At 38.1% G+C, this 23,793-nt stretch overlaps 2 protein-coding genes across 2 annotated transcripts; both read left to right on the top strand.

The window, feature by feature from the left end:
* On the top strand, positions 1 to 2,960 carry LOC103325248 (wall-associated receptor kinase 1-like). The gene is made up of 3 exons (XM_008227402.3): positions 1 to 1,004; positions 1,173 to 1,328; positions 1,572 to 2,960. Exons 1-3 carry the CDS (start codon positions 41 to 43, stop codon positions 2,825 to 2,827), a joined length of 2,376 nt encoding a protein of 791 aa, XP_008225624.2. The 5' UTR covers positions 1 to 40; the 3' UTR covers positions 2,828 to 2,960.
* A 16,241-nt stretch (positions 2,961 to 19,201) lies between these two features.
* Positions 19,202 to 22,889, top strand: LOC103325255 (wall-associated receptor kinase 2-like). The gene is given in 5 exon segments (XM_008227408.2): positions 19,202 to 19,622; positions 19,625 to 20,314; positions 21,133 to 21,288; positions 21,536 to 22,104; positions 22,106 to 22,889. Coding segments are annotated over 5 exon segments (2,265 nt in total). The 5' UTR covers positions 19,202 to 19,423; the 3' UTR covers positions 22,757 to 22,889.
* The last annotated feature ends 904 nt before the right edge of the window (positions 22,890 to 23,793 follow it).

Here is a 23,793-nt window from a genome sequence, read left to right as displayed (position 1 = left end):
ACCAATTCTTAGTACAAGGAAAAATCAAGTGGTGCAAGCCATGGCCTTACTTGGGAGCATGCTTATTATTGTGCAACTCTCTATGGTTGTGCTATTAGGGGCGGCCATATTTACACCAATAGCATCAGCAGCTCAAGCCCTGCTGCCTCAAGCCAAGCCTGGGTGCCCAGAGAAATGCGGTAATCTCACAATCCCCTACCCATTTGGCATAGGTGACGGCTGTTACCTCCGACCCGAATTCAACATCACATGCAACCAAGCCAGCACACACCCAACATACTTGACCAGAAACAACTTGAGCATTACTAACTTCTACTTTGATGAGGCTGAGCTGCAAATAGCACATGATGCAGCCGATAGCTGTCATGACGCCTTTGGTAATCCCAGCAACAGCACCAGCAACAACGTATATTACCTGATGCTGCCTCCTCTTTACACCATCTCCGAAACCAAGAACAAATTGTTTGTCATTGGCTGTGAAGCTTTTGCACTTTTGGATTTGCAGATCGCAGACCCTACCTCAGATAAAACAAAATCCACCCAGGGCTACAGTGTGGCGGCATGCGACAATATTTTAACAAGCGACAACAAAGTTCCCGACACTTGCTCCGGCATTGCTTGCACCGAATCTGGCCTCGTTGGTGGATTGGTAGTCTTTGAGATGACCCTGATTTACTATAGCTTTGGGGAGCAGAACAGGAATGTAACGAAATGGTTCTACGAGGAGTACCCGTGCAACTACGCCTTCCTTGTGGAAGACTCCAAGTTTACTTATGCTCCCAATACAAGTTTTCAACAGCTCAGCAACAACAAGCAGCTTCCGGTGGTCATAAACTGGAAAGTTGGGGATGAGCCGTGTGATGTAGTTGAAAAGAGCAATAATTCTTTATGCAAGGGAAATAGCAAGTGTGTGGACTGGTCCATTGTCCATGGTAAGCCTGGTTATATTTGCAATTGCTCGGAGGGCTACCAAGGGAATCCATACCTCACAGATGGTTGCCAAGGTACTGATGATGCTTTCTTCTCTTCTTTTTTTAAAAAATCAAATATTTCATACATCAACATCGCCACAACATATGAAACATCATATTGTGAATCTTGACTATTGATCATTAACTTGATTCTTACCTAATTTTATTGCTTGACATGGGATTATTTTTCTTTCCGTTCAGATATTGATGAGTGCGAGACTTCAAACCCCTGCGACAATGGAACTTGCCATAATCTAGATGGAAGTTACTATTGTAAATGTAATAGTGGGTACAGAAACCACGACTCCAAGACTTGCATACCCGGAACAAAGAACACTGCCCTCAAAATTTCATTGGGTATGCTAGTTAATTTCATATTGCCAGCTGCTATTTACATAGAATATGTATTGTAATTAACAGGCATACATGCATGTTATACACTTGTTCATAAATAGGTCAACACGTTTGTCTAAGAAAATAACAATAAGCTGCTTTTATTTGACCAGTAATAATATAATTTTAAAAAAAATTGAATAATCAATTTCATTGTGATCATAGTCCCACCATGTCATCTATAAAAGTTTGACTTGGATTTTGCAGGTGTCTGTCTGAGCTTCTTAGTTTTACTGGTTTTAGTCTTTTGGATATATTGCGGAGTCAAGAGAAGAAAGTTCAAGAAACAACAAGAAAAGTTCTTTAAACAAAATGGGGGCTTACTTTTACGACAACAACTGACTCGATACAATGGATCCATAGAGACAGCCTCAATCTTTTCTGAAGAAGAACTGAAGAAGATGACAGACCATTACGATGAAAAGAGAAAGATTGGTGAAGGAGGGTATGGACTAGTTTACAAAGGTATATTGCCTGCAGATAAAAGAGAGGTTGCCATAAAAATGTCCAAAGTCAGTGCCCCAATTACTGACAGCTTGGAGTTTGCTAACGAGGTGATTCTTCTATCTCAAATCAACCATAAAAATGTTGTGAAGCTCCTTGGTTGTTGTTTAGAGACCCAAACACCTATTCTCGTTTACGAGTTCATCTCCAATGGCACTCTTTATGATCACCTTCATGGAAAAGACGGAAAAGAAAAACTTTCGTTGGAATCGCGGTTGAAGATAGCATCAGGTACTGCAGAAGCTCTCTCGTACTTGCATCACTCCATTTCAAATCCAATAATACACCGAGATGTGAAAGCAATGAATATACTACTGGACAAGAATTATGTGGCTAAAGTAGCAGACTTTGGGGCTTCACGGTTGGTTCTGGAAGATCAAAATCAACTAGCAACTTTGGTGCAAGGGACGCTTGGTTACTTGGACCCTGAATATCTTCAGTCACACATTCTAACAGATAAGAGTGATGTTTATAGCTTTGGAGTTGTCCTAGCGGAGCTACTCACAGGCAAAAAGGCACTAATCAAGAAAAAAAATGAGGCAGAAAACCTGGCAAACGTCTTTGTTAGCGCAATGAAAGAGGGCCGGCTAGCTGAAATTCTTGATGCTGACTTAGTTAAGGAGGAACATAATTTCGAGACAATCGTAGAAAAAGTTGCCAATCTGGCAAACAAATGTTTAGCGTTAAGAGGTGAAGAAAGGCCTCCCATGAATGAAGTAGCCGTGGAGCTCCTGGGATTAGTGCAAATTATGGGAAAGAATACGGCTGGGGAAAAGGCTGATGATATCCAACGGTCTTCCAAAGATTCCGACCACTTGCTCGGGTCACCTGCTGCTAATTATTATAATTACGTTTTGGATGTTAGAGGTGAAGTTGGTGATAGTGATTCAATTGCAACCGCTACTGCAAGACGACCAAAGCCAAATGGTGAAGCCTTACGATCATGGTCGTTGATTTGAATTTCAGTTTGTTACATTTTGAGTGAGTGCCTCGTAAAATAAAAATGTGCAATGCAAGCAATACTTCTGTAATTGGCTGGTTTGTAATCAAAATGTCCAAGTTATATATAACGTTGATTTCTAACACTTCCCGTAATCATCGTAATTTCTTTATAATTATTATTCTTTTTCTTCTTCCAAAGTTATCATCAATTTAAAAAGTGATATATATGATTTGGGACATGCATTCATGGTGGCCGTGCTTGATGAAAAGGCGATAGAATTTTTTAATTTTTCAACTATTTTTATTAATTTTTTTGGAATAGTTATACTTAAATGTTTTTCTAAACAATAAAAATCTTGCTTCTTACTTGATGCTAGCCAAAAAGGCCGAGAAAGGTATAGAGGTGATTTTGGCCCTGGAAAATGATCAAGACACCCATTCCACCTGATCAGGAAGAAGCAACGACTCTCTTGAGCCAGCTAGCTAGCACATGATATCATATGGATAGCTACACAATCAATGCGTAAATTTTCCACGGCATGTGGCCATAGACTGATTGATTCAAATATGGGCCCAAATATCTAGTTGGACTCTATAACGAGCCCATTATTTGTTTGGGCCTAAATATCTAGTTGGACTCCTTATCACTACAACATTTTAGGCTTTGTGCGACGAAGTAGTCTTCGTCGTGCAAAGAGGATTTTAGTCGCACATAATTATGCGCGACAGAAGTTTCGTCGCGCATAGTCCGTCGCGCAAAGTTCGTGAAGAAAGGTTTTGCGCGACGCATATATAAGAGTCGTCGCGCAAAACAATGCGACGTATAACAACTTCGCTTAAAAACGCTTTGGGAGACTCCAAATGTCCGTCGCACAAATCTGCGCGACGAAAGGTTGGTCGTCCCAACAACAATGCGTGACGGAGGCTTCGTCGCGCGAGATATATGAACTTTGCGCTACGTATTCGTCGCAAGAATTAGTCTTTGCAAGACTAAAGAGTCGTCGATACAAATTTCGCACGACGAGACAATTCGCACAGATACAATTCAGCGTGACCAAATAATTCGTCGCGATACACATTTCGCGAACGAAACTCTTTGTCGCACATGATTAAAATATATTTGTCAACGGGTTTTGTTTAAATGATTTTGCGCGACGATTTACGTTTCGTCGCGCAAAAGTAATATATATTATATATAAAAAATATTATTATTTGTTTTTTAATTTTGTAAAAAAATAATTTTGGTTTTTTTTAATAATTGTTTATGCCTCTAGCCTCTCTGATTGATTCAAATATGGGCCCCGCTCTAAACTGAAGGCTCATTTATTCTTATTTTTATTTACTAAGAACAGCTGTGACTTCAATCCACGATGGATAGAACTCAAAACTAATTTGTTGAGTTGGGCTGGAAAAAATTACATTAAGAGACACAATCTAACCAAATAAAGATTATTTTCTAAATATCATAGCACACAAGGAGACTATAAATACATATAGCCACACAAGACATTCAAGATCATTTTAAAACCCGACAAAAATCCCCTCTTTCTCTCTCTCTCTCTCTCTCTCTCTCTCTCTCTGTGTATTGTCGTCACCCGCCTCTCTCCTCTCTCCCACACGGCTAAGTACCACCACACATGGCTCCAATCATCCGGCTCTCCCCATGAGATAAATTCCATCCATTTTAATTATTTCCACATCTTTTTTCAAAGATTCCTTCCTGGTCAAAAAGTAAACTTTAAACCTAATAAAATATTCTGGGGGCAAAACGGTCTTTTATCATGTTTCATTTATAATTAAACATTTATTTAGGATCGGGTCATTACATGTCAACTCAGTTATTCGTGATCTTGGGGAAGTATTCGAACTCAAGGATATGGGTCAACTCAAATATTTTCGGGGTCTTGAGATTCACTATTAGGCTAATGGCAATATGTTTGTCAATCAGGCTAAGTATGCTAAGGATTTAATCAAGAAGGCTGCCATGGATACGTGTAAACCCTGTAGCACACCCTTCAAACCTCATCAACAAGCTTTGACAACTGATAGTCTCGCTCTTAGTGATCCTACATTGTATCGTAGTATTGTTGGGCCCCTACAATATTTAACCCTCACTTATCCAGACATAGCCTTCGCAGTCAATACCGTCTGTCAATTCATGCATAATCTCATTGATGTTCATTTTGGTTTTGTCAAAAGAATTCTTCGGTATCTGCAAGGCACTCTGCAGCATGGGATCACTTTCTCTCTTGGCACTATGCTTCTCTCCAACTATTGCGATGCCGACTGGGCAGGCGACCCAAACACTCGTCGATCTACCACTGGTTATGCAGTTTTTCTTGGCCACAATCCAATCTCTTGGGCTTCTAAAAAGCAAGCTTCAATTTCCTGAAGCTCCACAGAGGCCGAATATCGAGCTCTTGCTCATTGTGTAGCAGAGATTTCAGGGATTAGACAGCTGTTATGCGATTTACATATGGTTATTCCTGAAGCTCCAGCTTTACATAGTGATAACTTGTTTGCCTTAGTGCTAAGTACTAATCCAGTACTTCATTCTCGTATCAAGCATATGGATATCGATTTCCACTTCATTGGAGAGAAAGTTCAAAACAAAGATCTCATTGTTCAATATGTTTCCACTGATGAGCAAGTGGCTGATATTCTTACCAAGGGTCTTCATAGTCCCCTGTTTGTCAAACACTGTGGCAATCTTAGTCTTGGCTCACCCCCATATGAGATTGAGGGGGGATGATAACAGTATGATGTGTTGTCACGTGTCTGTGCTGAGGTGGAAAGTCTGTTAGCTCTTCACGTGCCTATTAGTCTGATTAGTTATTCTGTGTTAAGCTTAGCTTAGTGAAGAAAGCATTGTTAACACAGCTATATAAGCTTGGGTTTAGTTCATTTCATTAGTATATAAGAAAACACTTCTGAGAAATATACAGAGCTTTATCTTTCATTCGCTAAACCTAGATCTAAAATACTCTCTTTCCGCCATGGTTATCACCAACAAGTTAGAGACGACCTAGACGTATTATATTATTGCAAAGGACAAATTTGTACCACTGGAGGAGGACCGTCATGTGAATTGTGCAATCCCAATGTCATGATCACTCAGAAAATATTGAAGCTGTACAAAACATGTAGTAGGGCATTAAAAAAAGACGACCCCAATTCCGACAAGTTGCTTTCAAATTTATTCCATCTTCATCATCGACGACAGTGCCATGATTCATCACTTATCTGAAGTCTTGGTCAAGCCACGCCACTTTATCCTGTAGGTCCAATCACCATAATATTTTCACCAATTTTAGCAACAACCAAATATTTTCACATACTCAACTTCATTGAATTAAACATGTTGACTTTGATTTGTCCCCCACAATACACAAGTAATGTCCCTCCCCCTTCTCAACCAATTACACTTAATGCCATGTTCTTCCCCTTTCATGCAACCAGTGGCAACTCTTGGCATAAACTTTCAGATATACAGGTGACCAAGACATGATTAATTTCATGTTTTCCTAAATGACAAAGGCATGTAGATCCAATAATAACAAAATAATTGAAATACCAATCATCAAACTAAAAGAGCCAAGAGGTCATCCAAAAACTATATTAGGGAATAAGCTTCTTCGTTTCATCAAACATTCTTAAACTCCATTAACATGTGAACAAAATTGATATTGGGTAATCCAATCTTGATCCAGGGAACTTCAAAAAAGGGCAGAATTAAGGGTCTATAAAACTAAATTCAAGTAAGATAACTTAAAGTGAAGCACAAATACTATCACCAAATTTTAATTGTTCATAGGGAGCAACGTTCCTCTTCACAGTACTTCAGTGCTAAGTCGTAACCCCTAGCTTCTTTTATCTCTATTTCCATTCAACCAAGTAGGTGATTTTCGAAACGTCCAACTTAACTGAAATTGAAACTCAACTTCATTGAATTAAAATGCTAAAGATCGAACCATAGGATTGAAGTTTCCACAAAACCCAATTAGCAACGACACAACACAAGTGGAGGCTGGAGCCCATACAATCTCATACCCACAATATTCAAAACCAAGTTTAAAATATATCAAAAACATACTGAAACTCTATTCAAATGTGAACAAAATTGACAATGGTACTCCAATGTTTAAATAGGGAACTTCCAAAAAGGGAAAAATTAAGGGCCTCTAAAACAAAACTAAATTCATGAACGATAGCATAAAGTGCAGCACAAATACTATCACCCAAAAAAAATTCGGTTCAAAGGGATCAACTTTCCTCTTCACAGTAGTATTTCAGGGCTAATTTATAACCCCTACCTTCTTGTATCCTAATATTGGTCCAGACACAGATGAAATTCCTCCGTTAACTTATCATCTAATTAGCTAATTAGATTGTGACTTTAGCAATGGGACATATAAATAATTTCAATTTTAATTGAAATTGATATTCAACTTCACTGAATTAAGATGCTCAATATTCAAAATGAGATTTTACCTGAGAGATTAACCGCTGAAACTCGCAAGCCAGAAACCCTCGAACGTTTATTTTTGAATGGGAAAAAGAATATGTGATAGACAAATTGGATTTTCTTTGTTTGAGCCCAAATATCTAGTTGGACTCTGTAGTAACGAGCCCAATATTTGTTTGGTTTTGGACTTTGGGCCCAACTTTTTGAAATACAGACTCTCTTTCTCTCTTTGTTTATATTTTGGCACTTTTTAATACATACCCAGCAAATGTAACCAAATAATAGTTTACTTTTTTTCTGTAGTGTGTGTTGCGATGCCAATGTCACACACTTGTCCCAACAACGTGTTAAGTTATAACAACATATACAAGGGATTATGTCCAACTATGCTTAATCAAATTAATTAATATGATCCAACGATTAAAATATAGGACTTCACCTAAAGACTTATAGAATGACTCTTGTTGGCAAACACAAATATATGCCACCAAATCCAAGCCACACATATATGCCACCAAAGCCACGCCACACATATGGCTCAATATCTCCAATCTTTAAATTTCATTTCATAAGTAACTACTGGGACAGATGCAGCCCAAATACAATATACAATTTAGTCAGAGTAAAGAAAATCTTTGGGTTGAAAACAGAAACACTGCAAAATAAGCAACCAATTAAACAGAATCTTCCTTTTCTTGCAATCAGTTCAGTCTACTGACTGCTATAAAGTCAGTGGTTTGAGATATGGTCATAGCCCAACCCAACAACTATTGAAGGTTGGAGCCCCACGTCACTCTTCTCCTGGCCCAAAAAGAAGCGTGTTCATATGATTCTGTCTAGAAACTCGTCATAAGAATCTCCCAAAACGTGCAGGTTGGGGCAGCCAGATGCTTTCAAATTCCATCTCCATGGACCATGCATCGTCCGAAAAATACACAATCAATGCATAAATTTTCCACGGCATGTGGCCATGGACTGCAACATTTTTGGAACCCGCCATAGACTCTCGATGGGCCAATGCCATGCGCACCAGTCTTTACTGCACAAGAATTTGATATGCACACATCCTTTTCAAAGCTCCACTTTCAAGTAATTGGAAAGGGTAATGCTAGGCTTACCGTATTTTTATATCAGTATTCATCTCTCTAATAGAGTTGAAACCCACCAATACAATGGAGTCCACTTCTATTAGAGATGTGGTACATAATGTGGTATGAAAAATGCGGTAAGCCTAGCATTTTCCAATTGAAAGGGTAATGCTAAGCTTACCACATTTTTACACCACATTGTGTACTATCTCTAATAGAGGAAGCCCATCAATACAATGGGGTCTACTACTTCTATTAGAGAGGTGGTACATAATGTGGTATGAAAAATGTGGTAAGCCTAGCATTTGCTTCAACGAACAAATTACTAAAAATGAGAAGGAAATTTCCTCTAGGCTACACCCCTGAGCCACGGCATGACCCTACCAGTCCTTATTCCTTATGTGGATAATATGCCTACAAAACGCCAGGCTTGTTAGCGGTTTCTTCACTCATAATTCAACAAACATATAGTTTGTAGAATATAGACCATACTATAATATATAATTCCTGCTAATTTCTCAGGGAATTAAGTGGTGCATATATACAGTATATGCCATGCCATGACATTCTTACATGAGAGGATGCTTATTATGCAAGTCTCGTTGGTAATGGTGGCGGTGGCGACTACAGCAGTTCAATTAGCCCTGCCAAACTGCCCAGACAAGTGCGGAGGTGTCACAATTCCATACCCATTTGGCGTTACTGAAAAGTGTTCAATGGGACCTAAGTTTTTCATCAGTTGCACAGCTAACGGAACAACACTCTTGGGGACAACCAACATTCCTGTTACCAACATATCCGTGGATCTCGGTGAGATCCAAGTACATCAGTATGTCCAATGACTGCTACAACCAGCTGGGTATTAAAAAGTAATGCACACTTGTACCTTGAATACTAAAGAAAAATCTTGAATAATATAGAATAATTTAGAAAAATTAAGAGAAGTTAATAATTAAAAGTCGCTAGAAACATCCTACTAATTATATAATGTATTACAACTAGAGAAATCTAGAATTAGGAGACAACTTGCAGTTGAAAATAACTTTGGAAAAGTCAGTTACTATCCGACTTTTCCAAACAAAGCTGCTGACTTAAGCAACTCTATAAATATGCTAGCAAGCCCACTTATGTAATTAAGCAAGAAAAGCTAAAACTACAAACGTCCAATTCATACAATCATCCAACTCAAGTCTCTAAAGCTTTGTAACTTTCCTCCTTTATTCAAATAAAATTACTTTGTTACTCTTTTCAAAAGTTTTTCTTTCCAAGTTAAGCTAATATCCTAAACACTACCAACCATTCTCTAAACCTCTTCTCCCTTAAATTAACACTGGGATGTTGGAGAAAGATGGATATGAGAGAATATGGAAGAGACTTTTAAACAGAAAATTGAAGCTTTTATTTCTCCGAAATTGATTACAACACTAGGCCATCTTATTGGCTATTTATAATAACATTCAGACCTTTTCATAGTAGACATAACTCTTGGATTAGTTCCAAGAGTTCCAGACACAACTCTAGATTTCTAATGAGATACAACTCTGCCTAAACATAGCTCTTCTCAAGAGACACAATTCTACTTAACAACTGATACATCTTACAAGGAGAAAATGCATTACATTTAACACTCCCTCTTAATGTATTTGTCCTGTGACATTTAGCTTTTCTCTGAAATAGTAAAACTTCTCTCTTGGAAGTGTTTTTGTAAAAACATCTACAATCTACTTATCAGTACCATATAATTTCAATTCAATCTCTCCATCTTCAACCAATTTTTTGATAAAATGATGACAAAATTCTATATTGTGACTTGCTATGAAAAGTGGTTCTTTGTCATGAGTGAGGACATGTTATCACACTACAAATTTATTGGAAGTTTTTATTTGTGAGATACTAATATTCTTCTAATCCAAAGTGGCTACATCTTTGTATTCAAATTTCATGAAATTCCACAAACAAGTAAACAAGTTCATGCACGTTGGCTTTCAAGAAGAAAGACAGAACCAATCTTTCTTGTAGTCTTTGAGACTCTTGAGTAGATAGAGCTCTACTCTAGCTAGCAATCAATAAATGAACAATAAGTGATGAAGTCACTCATCAATAAGAGGCTTGTATTGAGGTACGTATTCTTTGAAATTTAATCACGAACCAGTTAATTAATTTTTAGGAACTTAATGGAACAGATGGAGCCCAATACAATATACAATTTAAAGTGGAGTTAAGAAATATCTTTGGGTTGAAAGTAAACACGGCCATAAGCAACCAATTAAGCAGAATCTGTCCCTTTTCTTTTGTCGCTTCAGTCTCACTTCTATTGAGTGGTTTGAGATATGGTGTAGCCTTACTATTGAAGGTTGGAGCCCCACCATCTTCTTACGGCCCAAAAGAGCGTGTTCATATGATTACATCTAGAGACTCGTCATAGAATCTCCCAAATGTGGGTTGAGCGACGATGCTTTCAAATTCCATCTCCATGGACCATGCATGTCCAAAAATTGTTGAAAATAAGTGGTAGTTGATGAGAGTGTGATTAAGTCTAGTCCCAAATAAATGGTGTATTCACTTAGTCTCTAAATAGGCAAGTGTAGGCGCCGCTGAAGTAGTGTTAGTGGCTATAGCACGCAAAAAAGATCTTAGAAGAGCGTTTGGATGTAAGCTTGTGATTCTCAAGTGATGTGAAGAATCCATTCTTCTCTACAGCATAGCACACCTGCCGAAATTTTTAAAGCATACAATACAAAAATACGAAGTTTTGTTTTAGCTAAGCTCTGCTTTTCTCTTGCATATTGTTTCTCTTCTTCTTCAAAACCTACCAAACAACATGGCCTCAAGCCAGAGTGCTTGATTATCTTAATCAGGCGTAAAGCGTGAAGGTCAGCGAGCTAAAATCGGGCTCGGTGAGCATCGAAGAGAACAAGTCCTGAGATTCAACGATGGCTGGATCTAGAAGTTACGAATAGAACTCGATCTTCGTGAGAACTGAGTTGAGGATCAAGATGGTGACAATCTTCAAATCTCTTGGTACAGCTGTGTGCACAGGTCTGGTAGAAAGGGATTCGCTCTGATTCGAAGATGAAGACCGAAGAAGAATCGCCGGAGGAAGAAGCGAACACAGATGTATCCGTGCTCATGAAAGGATGCAAAGCCTTTGGGCATCATACAAAGCAGCACATCTCGATCGGATCTTCCCTCGGATTGCAAATGCGATTCCAAAAATAATGGCTGGACTCTTATCTCTACAAAGAATATCATGGGGTGATCGGGTTAGATACTCATAGCTTAATCTTAGACAGAATTTGAGTATATGAGGATCGTGAAGTGAACAACTTCTTGCATATCTTTTCGATTAAATGAATTGATAAATCAATAGAAACATTTGGAAGAGTGTTATCAAGCGAGGTCAGGTGGTTCAAAGGTGTTAATCGGTCTTTAGTAGAGATTATGATCCCATCATTTGGTGATTGAAAATACAAAGAGTTTGGAGACCATTGAATTGCAGGAGGTTATTGCAATATTGAAGAGTCAAGAGCAACGTTGACATGCATAATGTGGACATAGCTGAGAAAGCATTTGGTTCTCTCAATCGATCAAAAGGCAGCGTAACAAGAATAATGCTCAGTCGTTCTGCCAAGTCTCAGTAAGAGTTGGAAGCCTAACAACAAACCATGGAGTCTAGACACAGCCAGAAGTCGCCGCTTGTTCAAATGGATCACATTCTGCGCAAGATGGGGTGAAGCCTTAATGCAAAGTCTGCTCTAAATTTCACTATGGAGAATGCAGATATAAGGGTCAATCCAAGTGCTATAAGTGTGATAGATTTGGACATTGGGCCAGACCCTTACACTGCAAACAAAGGCGAGAAAGCAAATAATGCAAGCCAAGTAGAAGTAAGAGGGAATCTGCTTTTTATAGCAAACTGTGCAATTGAGTAAAAGGGTGAAATGGAGAATGGTATGTAGACACAATGTTAGCATTAACCACATGACTAGGAAGAAGGAGCTGCTAATTGACATAAACTCAAAAGTCACAGGCAAGGTGCAAATGCCAACAGGGGAGCTTGTAAGTATAGCCGGCATGGGCACTTTGGTGCTTGACACAAACTCTGGTGCAAAGTATATCAGAGAGGTCATGTATCTGCCTGGTTTGAGAGAAAATCTCTTGAGTGTGGGCCAAATGGATGAACATGGTTATCATTTGGTATTTGGAAGCAGCATGTGCAGCATCTATGATAGTTCTTCTCTTGAGAACCTTGTTATGAAGGTGGAAATGAGAAAGAATAGATGTTATCCATTATCATTACCCTCAAATGATTTTGTTGCACTAAGAGTGGTGCAGTCCAACTCTACTTGGGTTTGGCATAAAAGAATGGGGCATTTACACTTGAAAGGCCTAAACCAACTCAAGGAAAAAGAGATGGTACATGGGCTGCCACATTTGGAAACTGTAAATGAAGTGTGTGAAGGCTGCCAATTAGGAAAACAACACAGAGAGTGGTTTCCTAAAGATCAAGCATGGAGAGCTAGTACACCTCTTGAACTTATACACATGGACTTGTGTGGACCAATGCAAAATGAATCTCTAGGAGGTAACAAATATTTCATGTTACTCATAGATGATTTTACAAGGATGATTTGGGTCTACTTCTTGAGATACAAGTCGGATGCACTAAATTGTTTTCGAAAATTCAAGTCTATGGTGGAGTTGCAAAGTGGTTACAAAGTGAAATGTGTTCAAGTGATAGAGGGGGTGAGTTCACTTCTAGTGAATTCAATAAACTATGTGAAGATGCAGGGATTCAAAGACAATTCTCCATGGCTTACACACCCCAGCAAAATGGAGTGGTAGAGAGAAAAAATAGGACTGTGGTAGAGATGGCTAAGGTTATGTTGCATGAGAAGGAGCTGCCCTATTATCTATGGGCAGAAGCTGTCCACACAGCAGTGTACATCTTGAATAGATGTCCTACTAAGGCTCTTAGGGATAAGACTCCTTTTGAGGCTTATAGCACCAGAAAACCAGGTGTTGCTCATTTAAAAGTGTTTAGCAGTGTGTGTTTCGTGCATAAACCAGAGGAGAATAGACAGAAATTGGATGCCAAAAGCACAAGGGGAGTTTTTGTCGGATATGCAACATGTGAGAAGGGTTATAGAGTGTTTGATCCTATCACTAGAAAACTACTCTTATCAAGGGATGTTGTATTTGATGAAGGAACAAGCTGGAATTGGAAAGAAGTGTCCAATTCTGTGGTTATGATGAACTTTGAGGAGCAGCCTAGAAATTCTCAAGTGAATTCGTTTGAGACACCTATAGGGCCTCAAAATTCTGGTTTCACTGCTGGAAACTCAGCAGCTTCCTATGGAGAATCAAGCAAGGAAAGCAGTAGGTTGGAAGATACTCAGACCTTCGATCATACACCATTGAAATGGAGGAAGTTGGATGACATTTTGGCACAATGCAACCTGTGCACAATGTAGCCTGAGAAGTTTGAAGAAGCTGTGAAGGAGGAATCATAGTTGAAGGCAATGAAAGATGAGTTGAATATGATAGAAAAGAATAAGACATGGGAACTTGTTGACAGACTATGGAAAAACCAGTTATTGGAGTTAAATGGGCGTTTAAAACTAAGCTAAATTTGGATGGCTCAAAGGCGAAGAATAAAGCAAGACTGGTGGCCAAGGGATACTCACAAAAACCAGGGGTGGACTACAATGAAACGTTTGCACCAGTGGCTAGATTAGACATTATTCGAACCTTGATTGCCCTTGCAGCTGAGAAGGGTTGGCAGTACCAATTGATGTCAAGTCAGCTTTTCTAAATGGTATTTTAGAGGAAGAAGTGTATGTAGACCAGCCGGAAGGATTTGTGGTAAAAGGAAGTGAAAGCAAGGTTTACAAACTACACAAAGCTCTATATGGCTTGAAACAGCAAGAGCTTGGTATAGTGAAATTGATGGTTATTTTGTGAGTGTGGATTTACAAAGAGTCAAAGTGAAGCTACACTTTATGTCAAAGCAAGAGGTGCAGAAAATATCCTGATAGTTTCCATTTATGTAGATGATATAGTCTACACTGGAAATGATCATGAAATGCTAGAAGATTTTAAGAAGGACATGAAGGAGAAGTATGAAATGACGATCTGGGACTCTTACATCACTTCTTGGGAATGGGAGTCATTCAAACACCAACAAGCATATTCATTCATCGGAAGAAATATGCAACAACTCAGTTAACAGATTTGGTTTGAGTGAGTGTAAACCGGTGTCTATTCCACTAGTTACCTCGAGAAACTAAGTAAGGATGATGGGAGTGGTTTGGCAAGTGAAGAGCAATATAGAAGGATTGTTGGGAGTCCTCATCTCACAGCTACTAGACACGACATTATGTTTGCAGGCTAGTCCGCTTGGGTTTATGCATTGTCCACTAGCAAACACCTTGGAACAGCAAAACGTGTCCTTAGATATGTAAAAGGAACCTTGGATTGTGGTCTGGAGTATGAAAGGAAAAGGAGCAGTTCTAATTGGCTATTGTGACAGATTGGAGTGGGCTTAGTGGATGATAGCAAGAGCACATCTGATACGCTTTTTCTTTTGGGAGTGGAGTGTTTGCTTGGGCCTCAATCAAGCAAAATTGTGTTGCACTCTCTACTGCAGAAGCTGAATACATCAGTGCCTCTGAAGCAACAACACAAGCTATTTGGTTGAGATTTGTCCTAGAAGACTTTGGAGAACTTCAAATGTAAGCTACCCTCTCCACTGTGACAACATTTCAGCTATTGCCATTACAAGGAATCCTGTTTTCCATCAGAAAACCAAGCATATTGATCGGAGGTATCATTTTATTAAAGATGCTTTGCAAGAAGGAACTCGTGGATTTGATCTATTGCCCCACAAATGAGCAACTAGCAGATTTTTACTAAGGCATTGGCTAAGGATCGTTTATGCTATCTCGAGAGAAACTTGGTGAAATCAGCTCACAACTTAAAGGGGAGTGTTGAAATATAAGTGGTGAGTGATGAGAGTGTGATTAAAGTCCCTAAGTGAAATGGTGTATTCACTTAGTCTCTAAAATAGGCAAGTGTGAGGCGTCAAGTTAGTGTTAAGTGGCTATAGCCACGTGTAAAGATCTTAGAAGGCAGTTTTGGATGTAAGGCTGTGATTCTCAAGTGATGTAAGAGAATCCAGCTATTTTTCTAACAGTCATACATAGCACACACTGCTGCTTGCCCGAAAGTTTTTAGAGCATACAATACAAAAATACAGAAGTTTTGTTTTAGCTAAGCTCTCGGTTTTCTCTTGCATATTGTTTTTCTCTTCTTCTTCAAAACCTATACAAAACTCTAACAAAAATAGACACAATCAATGCGTACATTTTCCACGGCATGTGGCCATGGACTGCAACATTATTGGAACCCGCCATATGACTCTCGATGGGCCAATGCCATGCGCACCAGTCTTTACTGCACAAGAATTTGACATGCATATATCCTTTTCAAAGTTCCACTTGGTAAGAAATTGGAAATTATACAGACGACTTCAACGTAGAAAAAGGGGAATGGGACATTTGCATCAACCGACAAATTAGTAAAGATGAGGACATCCTCTAGGCTAGCCCACTTGGCCACGGCGTGACCCTACCAGTCCTCATTCCTTACATGGATAATATGCCTACAAAACGCCAGGCTTGTTAGCAGTTTATTGACTCATAATTCAACATATAGTTTTGTAGAATATATAGACCATACTACACGGAATTAAGTTGTGCATATAGTATGCAATGCCATTCTTACATGAGAGGATGCTTATGATGCAAGTCTCCTTGGTAATGGTATGGCGGCCGCGGCTACAGCAGCTTAGTTAGCTCTACAATTACATTCAAAACTATTTTGGGGGTTTATCATTTTATGACTACTATTCATAATACACTTATTCTACACGTAGAGATAATGAAGATAGTGAAAAATTTTAACCTAATGAGAACTCTGTGTGATACTAAATCACTCATGTATCTTATACCATACAATGTATAAAGTGTAAAATATTGTAGTAAATCATTATATATAAATGATTATGATGTATTTAATATTCTTTCATTAATTACTACATATTTTCTACACTCGCATTGTTTGTCAGTTCACTATATAATTAACTTAAATCACTTAACCCATCATGCAATGCATTTCCTTCCAATTTTTTGTGATAAACTAATAGATAATTGAATGAATAAACATCCTCCAAAGTTTCAATAAAAAATTTCAAGTTTTTATTACAATTTCCATGATTTTTATTCAATTTTTACCAAATTTCCATAGAAATTTTTGTATTTTTAGACCACCGATATTCCCAATACCATCGATATTTTAGACCTTGGTTGGGATATATATGTTACTTTTCAATTCAAAGTGATTTGTAAAAACCTTTAATTGCAAAAAAAAAAAAAAAAAAACCTTTAATTGCAAATGCGTAGAATATGTCGTTGGATCTATAATTATTGTTTGTCACATCCTCGTTTAAAAGTATTTGTCCTTTATATGTACGGAGTTACAGAGTCATTTCTCCATCCACATATATTATAATCCTAATAAACTAATAAGAGATGAAATAGATGTTGTTGCAAGAAGCAATCCATGCCTACAGGCTACCACATTTCCCTATATATAATGCTCTCGGTCAACTTAATTCAATAAATGAAGAGGATTAAATAATACAAGTTACTAAATTAAATTTATTTATATAAAGTATCTAATCTACATGTAGGATTAATGAAAGAAAAATTCTACGTCTTAAGCAACTTTTTTTGAACTGCCACTGTATATGTAAATTCGTTTATTTTTCTTTAAAAACTTCCCACCGCCAATCATATCTCAAACATATTTCACGTTAGGCATTAATCACACATTTTGGAGACATTACATTTTGCATTCCATTGGTACGCAATGCATCGACGTTGTTGAGATGCTTTAAAATTCTATCTCCATCATGGGACATGGATGCATGCATCGATCATCATCATGTGGGAGATGGAGCCAGCCATGGCAATCCAACAAGAAATAATAGTCTGCAACATTATTGCAGTTAACGCACTAATTTGTAATAATGATGTACGAGGCGGACCATGTGTTCCCTCGAACCTAATCATATGAGTGACTCGTGAATCACGATGAGCACCCTCGTGAAAGGTAAGTTGCAACTTGCAAGTTGTAATTACGACAAATATACTGATGCCGAAGTCGAACCCCAATCATGTGAAATTTCAGTTTATAACTATAACTACAAAGCCATGTGAGTGAAGCAGCTGGAAAGGAGGAAAACGCGGGCTGCTGATTTCTCCTCCTTCACGGTAAGCAAGAGAGAGCACGGGTCCTTTTCCCCAAGTCTTTCAACAGACTTTGAGAGCTTTCCACACGGAGAGAAACATTAGAGAGCATCAATTTTTTTATTATTTTAATTGGCTGCTAATGTCATAATAATGACATCAGCATTATGTCACTTGCCTAGACAGCAGCACATGCTGTAATTGCCTGTGGGCTTGCCCGGGTTGGTGGGCCACACGTCTTGCCCTTGCATGCTGGAGCCGTCACGCAAGCCTAGGCCCTCTTTTGCCCGGGAGTTGATCTGACGATTATATCCCTCATAAATGGGCGCGTGATCTCACGTCACGAGATTAAATTATTTTTTTGACGGAAAGTCATGGCAGGGACTATTTAAGAGCACCCATATTGATGTCAGGCTTTAAGGACGCAACTGATAGTTTCGCAAATGTGAAAGATGTTTTGTGATAAAAAGCTTTTTTTTTTTCTCTCTCACTCAACAACCTTATTTTCCCAATCAAAAATACTTTTTTTTTTTTTAATTCCCTCCAAAAGACTAGGTGATGTGTGTCATGGGTGCTTCATGATCATGACTAATATATGAAAAAGCTGAAAAAGGATTAACCATGCATGCATGTATGCAGGTATACGCATCGACGTCCAAATAATTGGAATTTTAGGTGGGACTAACCATGCATCATGCATGCATGTATGTATATGTATATGCATCGACGTTCAATATGGGATGCTTATGCAACTTTCAATGTTGCTAGTACTTTCACTAGCGGTAACAATTGCTGTAGCTGTAGCAGCAGCAACAACAAGAACTCGCGCAAGAGAAGGACTTAGTTCAAAATTTTAAATTAATTTCAAAAAGGTTTTTCAAAAAATTAATGTTATTTAACGGTAAATTAGAGGTGTCAAACAAGCCTTGTCGAGCCGACCTTGCCCGTTTAGAATAAGACCATTTAATAAACATGTCGTGTCAGACTCACCCATTCTGAAAAATTATCAATCTCGGTTCGAGTCCACGGGCAGTGCTCGTGCCAGGCCACTAAATGGGTCGATATGAGCCTACGCCAAATTTAACTTATTTATTGTAATTTTTTTTATAACTTCATTTAATTCTTTTTGCAATTATGTATAGACTAATAAGATTTATTTTTTGTTAAAAAATTAGTCAATAATTTTATTTAAAGTACATTTAAATAAAAAATGACTAGATTATTGTTTGGGTTTTTAAAATTTGAAATTGGAAAGACTAAATCATTATTTTATATATAAAGAAAACATTAATTTCAATTTTTTTAATTAATTTCAAAAAGGTCTTTAAAAAATATATTTATAACGTTATTTAACGGTAAATCTAACAGATTGGATCACATTGGCTAACGATACTAAACACATGGACTAAGTTGACTAACATGGTAAAACCCAGAGATTATTTTGACATTTGAACTTTTATTTTTGTTAACTTTTTAAAATTAATTTTTGTTTGTGTTCCAAAAATGAACCCAAGCGGGGCTCGCCAATGGATGGATTTTTAAAAATTAGTCGTCAATGCGCTGGCGTGTTACAGGTGCACTCAGCCAAAAAGAGAAGCTAAAATTCCAGGAAGCAACAGCAGGGACGACCTCAGCATGGACTTGGGCCGGAAAAAAATTACATTCACAGACAAATAAGTAGTATATAAACAGTACAACGAGAGTAGAAGGAAGGAAGGCACGGCCTTACAAGGGAAGAGTAGGCTTACTATGCAAAACTCTTTGCTAATGGTGGGAGTACTGGTTGCATTATTAGTAGCCGCGGTTACAACAGCAGCACCTCAAGCCCACCCGCCTCGGCGGTGCCTGAACCAGAAGTGTGGTAATGTGAGCGTTCCATATCCATTTGGCATAGATTCAGGTTGTTACAGGGAAGAAAAGTTTTTTATCAATTGTTCCCAATCTACCAATCCCCAATTGCATATTTGGGGGAAGGTAATCTCCCTGTGACTAACATATCACTTGAGGAAGGTGAGTTGCAAATACAGATGCTTATTACCAAAGATTGTTATGACCAACAGGGCGAGCAAACCAATGACAGCCAAGCCTTCTCTTCGATCAAGATGGCTGAATTCACCATATCCGCTACCAAAAACAGGTTCATGGCTGTTGGTTGCGACACTAATGCAATTTTTGGAGGCTACCGAGAAACAGAACAGTACATGAGTGGGTGCACATCTTTTTGTCAGAGCATTCCCAGCGTTAACGACTCTTGCTCCGGCATCGGGTGTTGCCAGACTTACATCCCTAGCGGACTCACAAATCAGAATATAACATTGGAGAGCTTTTACAATCACAAATATAGCTGGAACTTCAACCCCTGCAGCTTCGCCTTCGTTGTGGAAAATGGCCAATTCACATTCTCCGGGGAGACAAGTTTTCAAGTACTTAGCAACACTAAAAGACTTCCAATGATTCTCAATTGGGAAATTGGTAATGAGTCATGTAGTGCAGCTAAAAAGAGAGTGGATTATCCATGCCATAACAAAACTACCAAGTGTGTCGACCGGATCATCCATAACAAGCCTGCATCGTCTGGTTACTTTTGCCAGTGCTTGCCTGGATACCAAGGGAACCCTTACCTCCCAGATGGTTGCCAAGGTATATTATATGTACCATCTTTATATACATACCCATATAATATAATACATATATATAGCTATATATATATATATATATATATATATACACAGAGAGCTTCCATTGAGGGATCCCTCAAATAATCTTATTTGAGGGACACCCTTATAAGGCCCACTCTGGATTGTATTTCACTAATTCAAACCGTCTATTTTGTAGATACACATTCAAAGATTATTTCTACAAAAAATCACTTAAATCCGATATCATTTGACCATTCAATTGAGTTATTGAAATTTTAGTACTTTCTTGAAGCACCGTGTTCATTGATTTTGTATGACACAATTGGATGTCGAAACAGTTTCCGATTTGTCTAATTTTTTTGTAAGGATGATCTATGAATGAAGACCTAAAAAATAGATAATTTGGATCATTGGAAAAAAAACTGTAGGGTACCCTTAAAAGGTGTCCCTCAAATAAAATTATTTGAGGATCCTCAATAGAAAGGGACTGCATATATATATATATATATATATATCCTAGATTGTAAATCTTGACCACACACAGTCTGAGTTTGACAATATCCTAGTCTCACAACACGAGAAAATTAGTGTACTGCAATAAACATATGTTTGTGCGTGTGCTAGTTAATTATTGTTGCTCAGAATTGGGGATTCTTCTTAATTGATATGTGATATATATATCTATATATGTATTTTTCTTATTTCTTTCAGATATTGATGAGTGCGCTTTGGATAACAATATCAAATCCAATGGATCATTAACTTGATTCTTACCCAATTTTATTGCTTGACATGGGATTATTTTTCTTTCCGTTTCAGATATTGATGAGTGCGAGACTTCAAACCCCTGCGACAATGGAACTTGCCATAATCTAGATGGAAGTTACTATTGTAAATGTAATAGTGGGTACAGAAACCACGACCCCAAGACTTGCATACCCGGAACAAAGAACACTGCCCTCAAAATTTCATTGGGTATGCTAGTTAATTTCATATTGCCAGCTGCTATTTACATAGAATATGTATTGTAATTAACAGGCATACATGCATGTTATACACTTGTTCATAAATAGGTCAACACGTTTGTCTAAGAAAATAACAATAAGCTGCTTTTATTTGACCAGTAATAATATAATTTTAAAAAAAATTGAATAATCAATTTCATTGTGATCATAGTCCCACCATGTCATCTATAAAAGCAAGTTTGACTTGGATTTTGCAGGTGTCTGTCTGAGCTTCTTAGTTTTACTGGTTTTAGTCTTTTGGATATATTGCGGAGTCAAGAGAAGAAAGTTCAAGAAACAACAAGAAAAGTTCTTTAAACAAAATGGGGGCTTACTTTTACGACAACAACTGACTCGATACAATGGATCCATAGAGACAGCCTCAATCTTTTCTGAAGAAGATCTGAAGAAGATGACAGACCATTACGATGAAAAGAGAAAGATTGGTGAAGGAGGGTCTGGACTAGTTTACAAAGGTATATTGCCTGCAGATAAAAGAGAGGTTGCCATAAAAATGTCCAAAGTCAGTGCCCCAATTACTGACAGCTTGGAGTTTGCTAACGAGGTGATTCTTCTATCTCAAATCAACCATAAAAATGTTGTGAAGCTCCTTGGTTGTTGTTTAGAGACCCAAACACCTATTCTCGTTTATGAGTTCATCTCCAATGGCACTCTTTATGATCACCTTCATGGAAAAGATGGAAAAGAAAAACTTTCGTTGGAATCGCGGTTGAAGATAGCATCAGGTACTGCAGAAGCTCTCTCGTACTTGCACCACTCCATTTCTAAATCCAATAATACACCGAGATGTGAAAGCAATGAATATACTATTGGACAAGAATTATGTGGCTAAAGTAGCAGACTTTGGGGCTTCACGGTTGGTTCTGGAAGATCAAAATCAACTAGCAACTTTGGTGCAAGGGACGCTTGGTTACTTGGACCCTGAATATCTTCAGTCACACATTCTAACAGATAAGAGTGATGTTTATAGCTTTGGAGTTGTCCTAGCGGAGCTACTCACAGGCAAAAAGGCACTAATCAAGAGAAAAAATGAGGCAGAAAACCTAGCAAACGTCTTTGTTTGCGCAATGAAAGAGGGCCGGCTAGCTGAAATTCTTGATGCAGATGTAGTTAAGGAGGAACATAATTTCGAGACAATCGTAGAAAAAGTTGCCAATCTGGCAAAAAAATGTATAGCGTTAAGAGGTGAAGAAAGGCCTCCCATGAATGAAGTAGCCGTGGAGCTCCTGGGATTAGTGCAAATTATGGGAAAGAATACGGCTGGGGAAAAGGCTGATGATATCCAACGGTCTTCCGAAGATACGGACCACTTGCTCGGGTCACCTGCTGCTAATTATTATGATTACGTTTTGGATGTTAGAGGTGAAGTTGGTGATAGTGCTTCAATTGCAGTAGAGCCTTACGATCATGGTCGTTGATTTGAATTTCAGTTTGTTACAGTTTGAGTGAGTGCCTCGTAAAATAAAAGCGTGCAATGCAAGCAATGCTTCTGTAATTGGCTGGCTTGTATTCAAAATGTCCAAGTTATATACAACGTTGATTTCTAACACTTTCCGTAATCATCGTAATTCCTTTATAATATGGTCTCCCCTCAAAGAAAAAAAAAGGAAAAGAATCATTAATCTTTTTCTTTTTCCAAAGTTATCATCAATTTAAAAAGTGATATACATGATTTGGGACATGCATTCATGTTTGCCGTGCTTGATGAAAAGGCGATAGAATTTTTTAATTTTTCAACTCTTTTTATTAATTTTTTTGGAATAGTTATACTAAAATGTTTTTTTAAACAATAAAAAATCGACTAAGCCATGATCAAGACCACCATTCCACCTGATCAGGAAGAAGCAACGACTCTCTTGAGCCAGCTAGCTAGCACATGATATCATATGGATAGCTACAGAAAAAATATGCCTCTAATAATTACTTGTTTTTGTGCTAAAATGAATGCCACATTAAGTATCTCCACCAATTAATATGCCTCTAGCCTCTCCGATTGATTCAAATATGGGCCCCGCTCTGAACCGAAGGTCATTTATTCTTATTTTTATTTACTAATTAAGAACAATTGTGACTTCAATCCACGATGATAGAGCTCAAAACTAATTTGTTTGAGTTGGGCTGGAAAAAATTACATTAAGAGACATAATCCTAATCAAGTCAAGATTATTCTCCTAAAATTCCAGCTCACAAGGAGATTATAAATACATAGTCACACATGACATTCAAAGTAATTCCAAAACCTGACAAAAATCCCCTCTCTCTTTCTTTGCCATTGCCACTCCTTCTTTCCTCTCTCCCACATGGCTAAGTGCCACCACACACAGCTCCTGTCACCCAACTCTCCCCGTAAGAGAAAACCTCATCTATTTTAGCTATTGCCGTATCTTTTTTCAAAGATCCAATTGAATTAACTTAGGTACCGGAGGGTTTTTGACCAACACCTCCTGAGTGTGGT

Source organism: Prunus mume, linkage group LG3 (assembly GCF_029339155.1).
Source record: "Prunus mume cultivar Tortuosa linkage group LG3, ASM2933915v1, whole genome shotgun sequence".
NCBI classification, from domain to species: domain Eukaryota; kingdom Viridiplantae; phylum Streptophyta; class Magnoliopsida; order Rosales; family Rosaceae; genus Prunus; species Prunus mume.
This window is presented reverse-complemented; position numbering and strand designations above follow the sequence as displayed.

Coding starts and splice junctions, on each gene's coding strand:
- LOC103325248 (XM_008227402.3), top strand. CDS start 41: ATGGCCTTACTTGGGAGCATGCTTATTATTGTGCAACTCTCTATGGTT. Junction 1,005..1,172: donor CCTCACAGATGGTTGCCAAG/GTACTGATGATG, acceptor CTTTCCGTTCAG/ATATTGATGAGTGCGAGACT. Junction 1,329..1,571: donor TGCCCTCAAAATTTCATTGG/GTATGCTAGTTA, acceptor TGGATTTTGCAG/GTGTCTGTCTGAGCTTCTTA.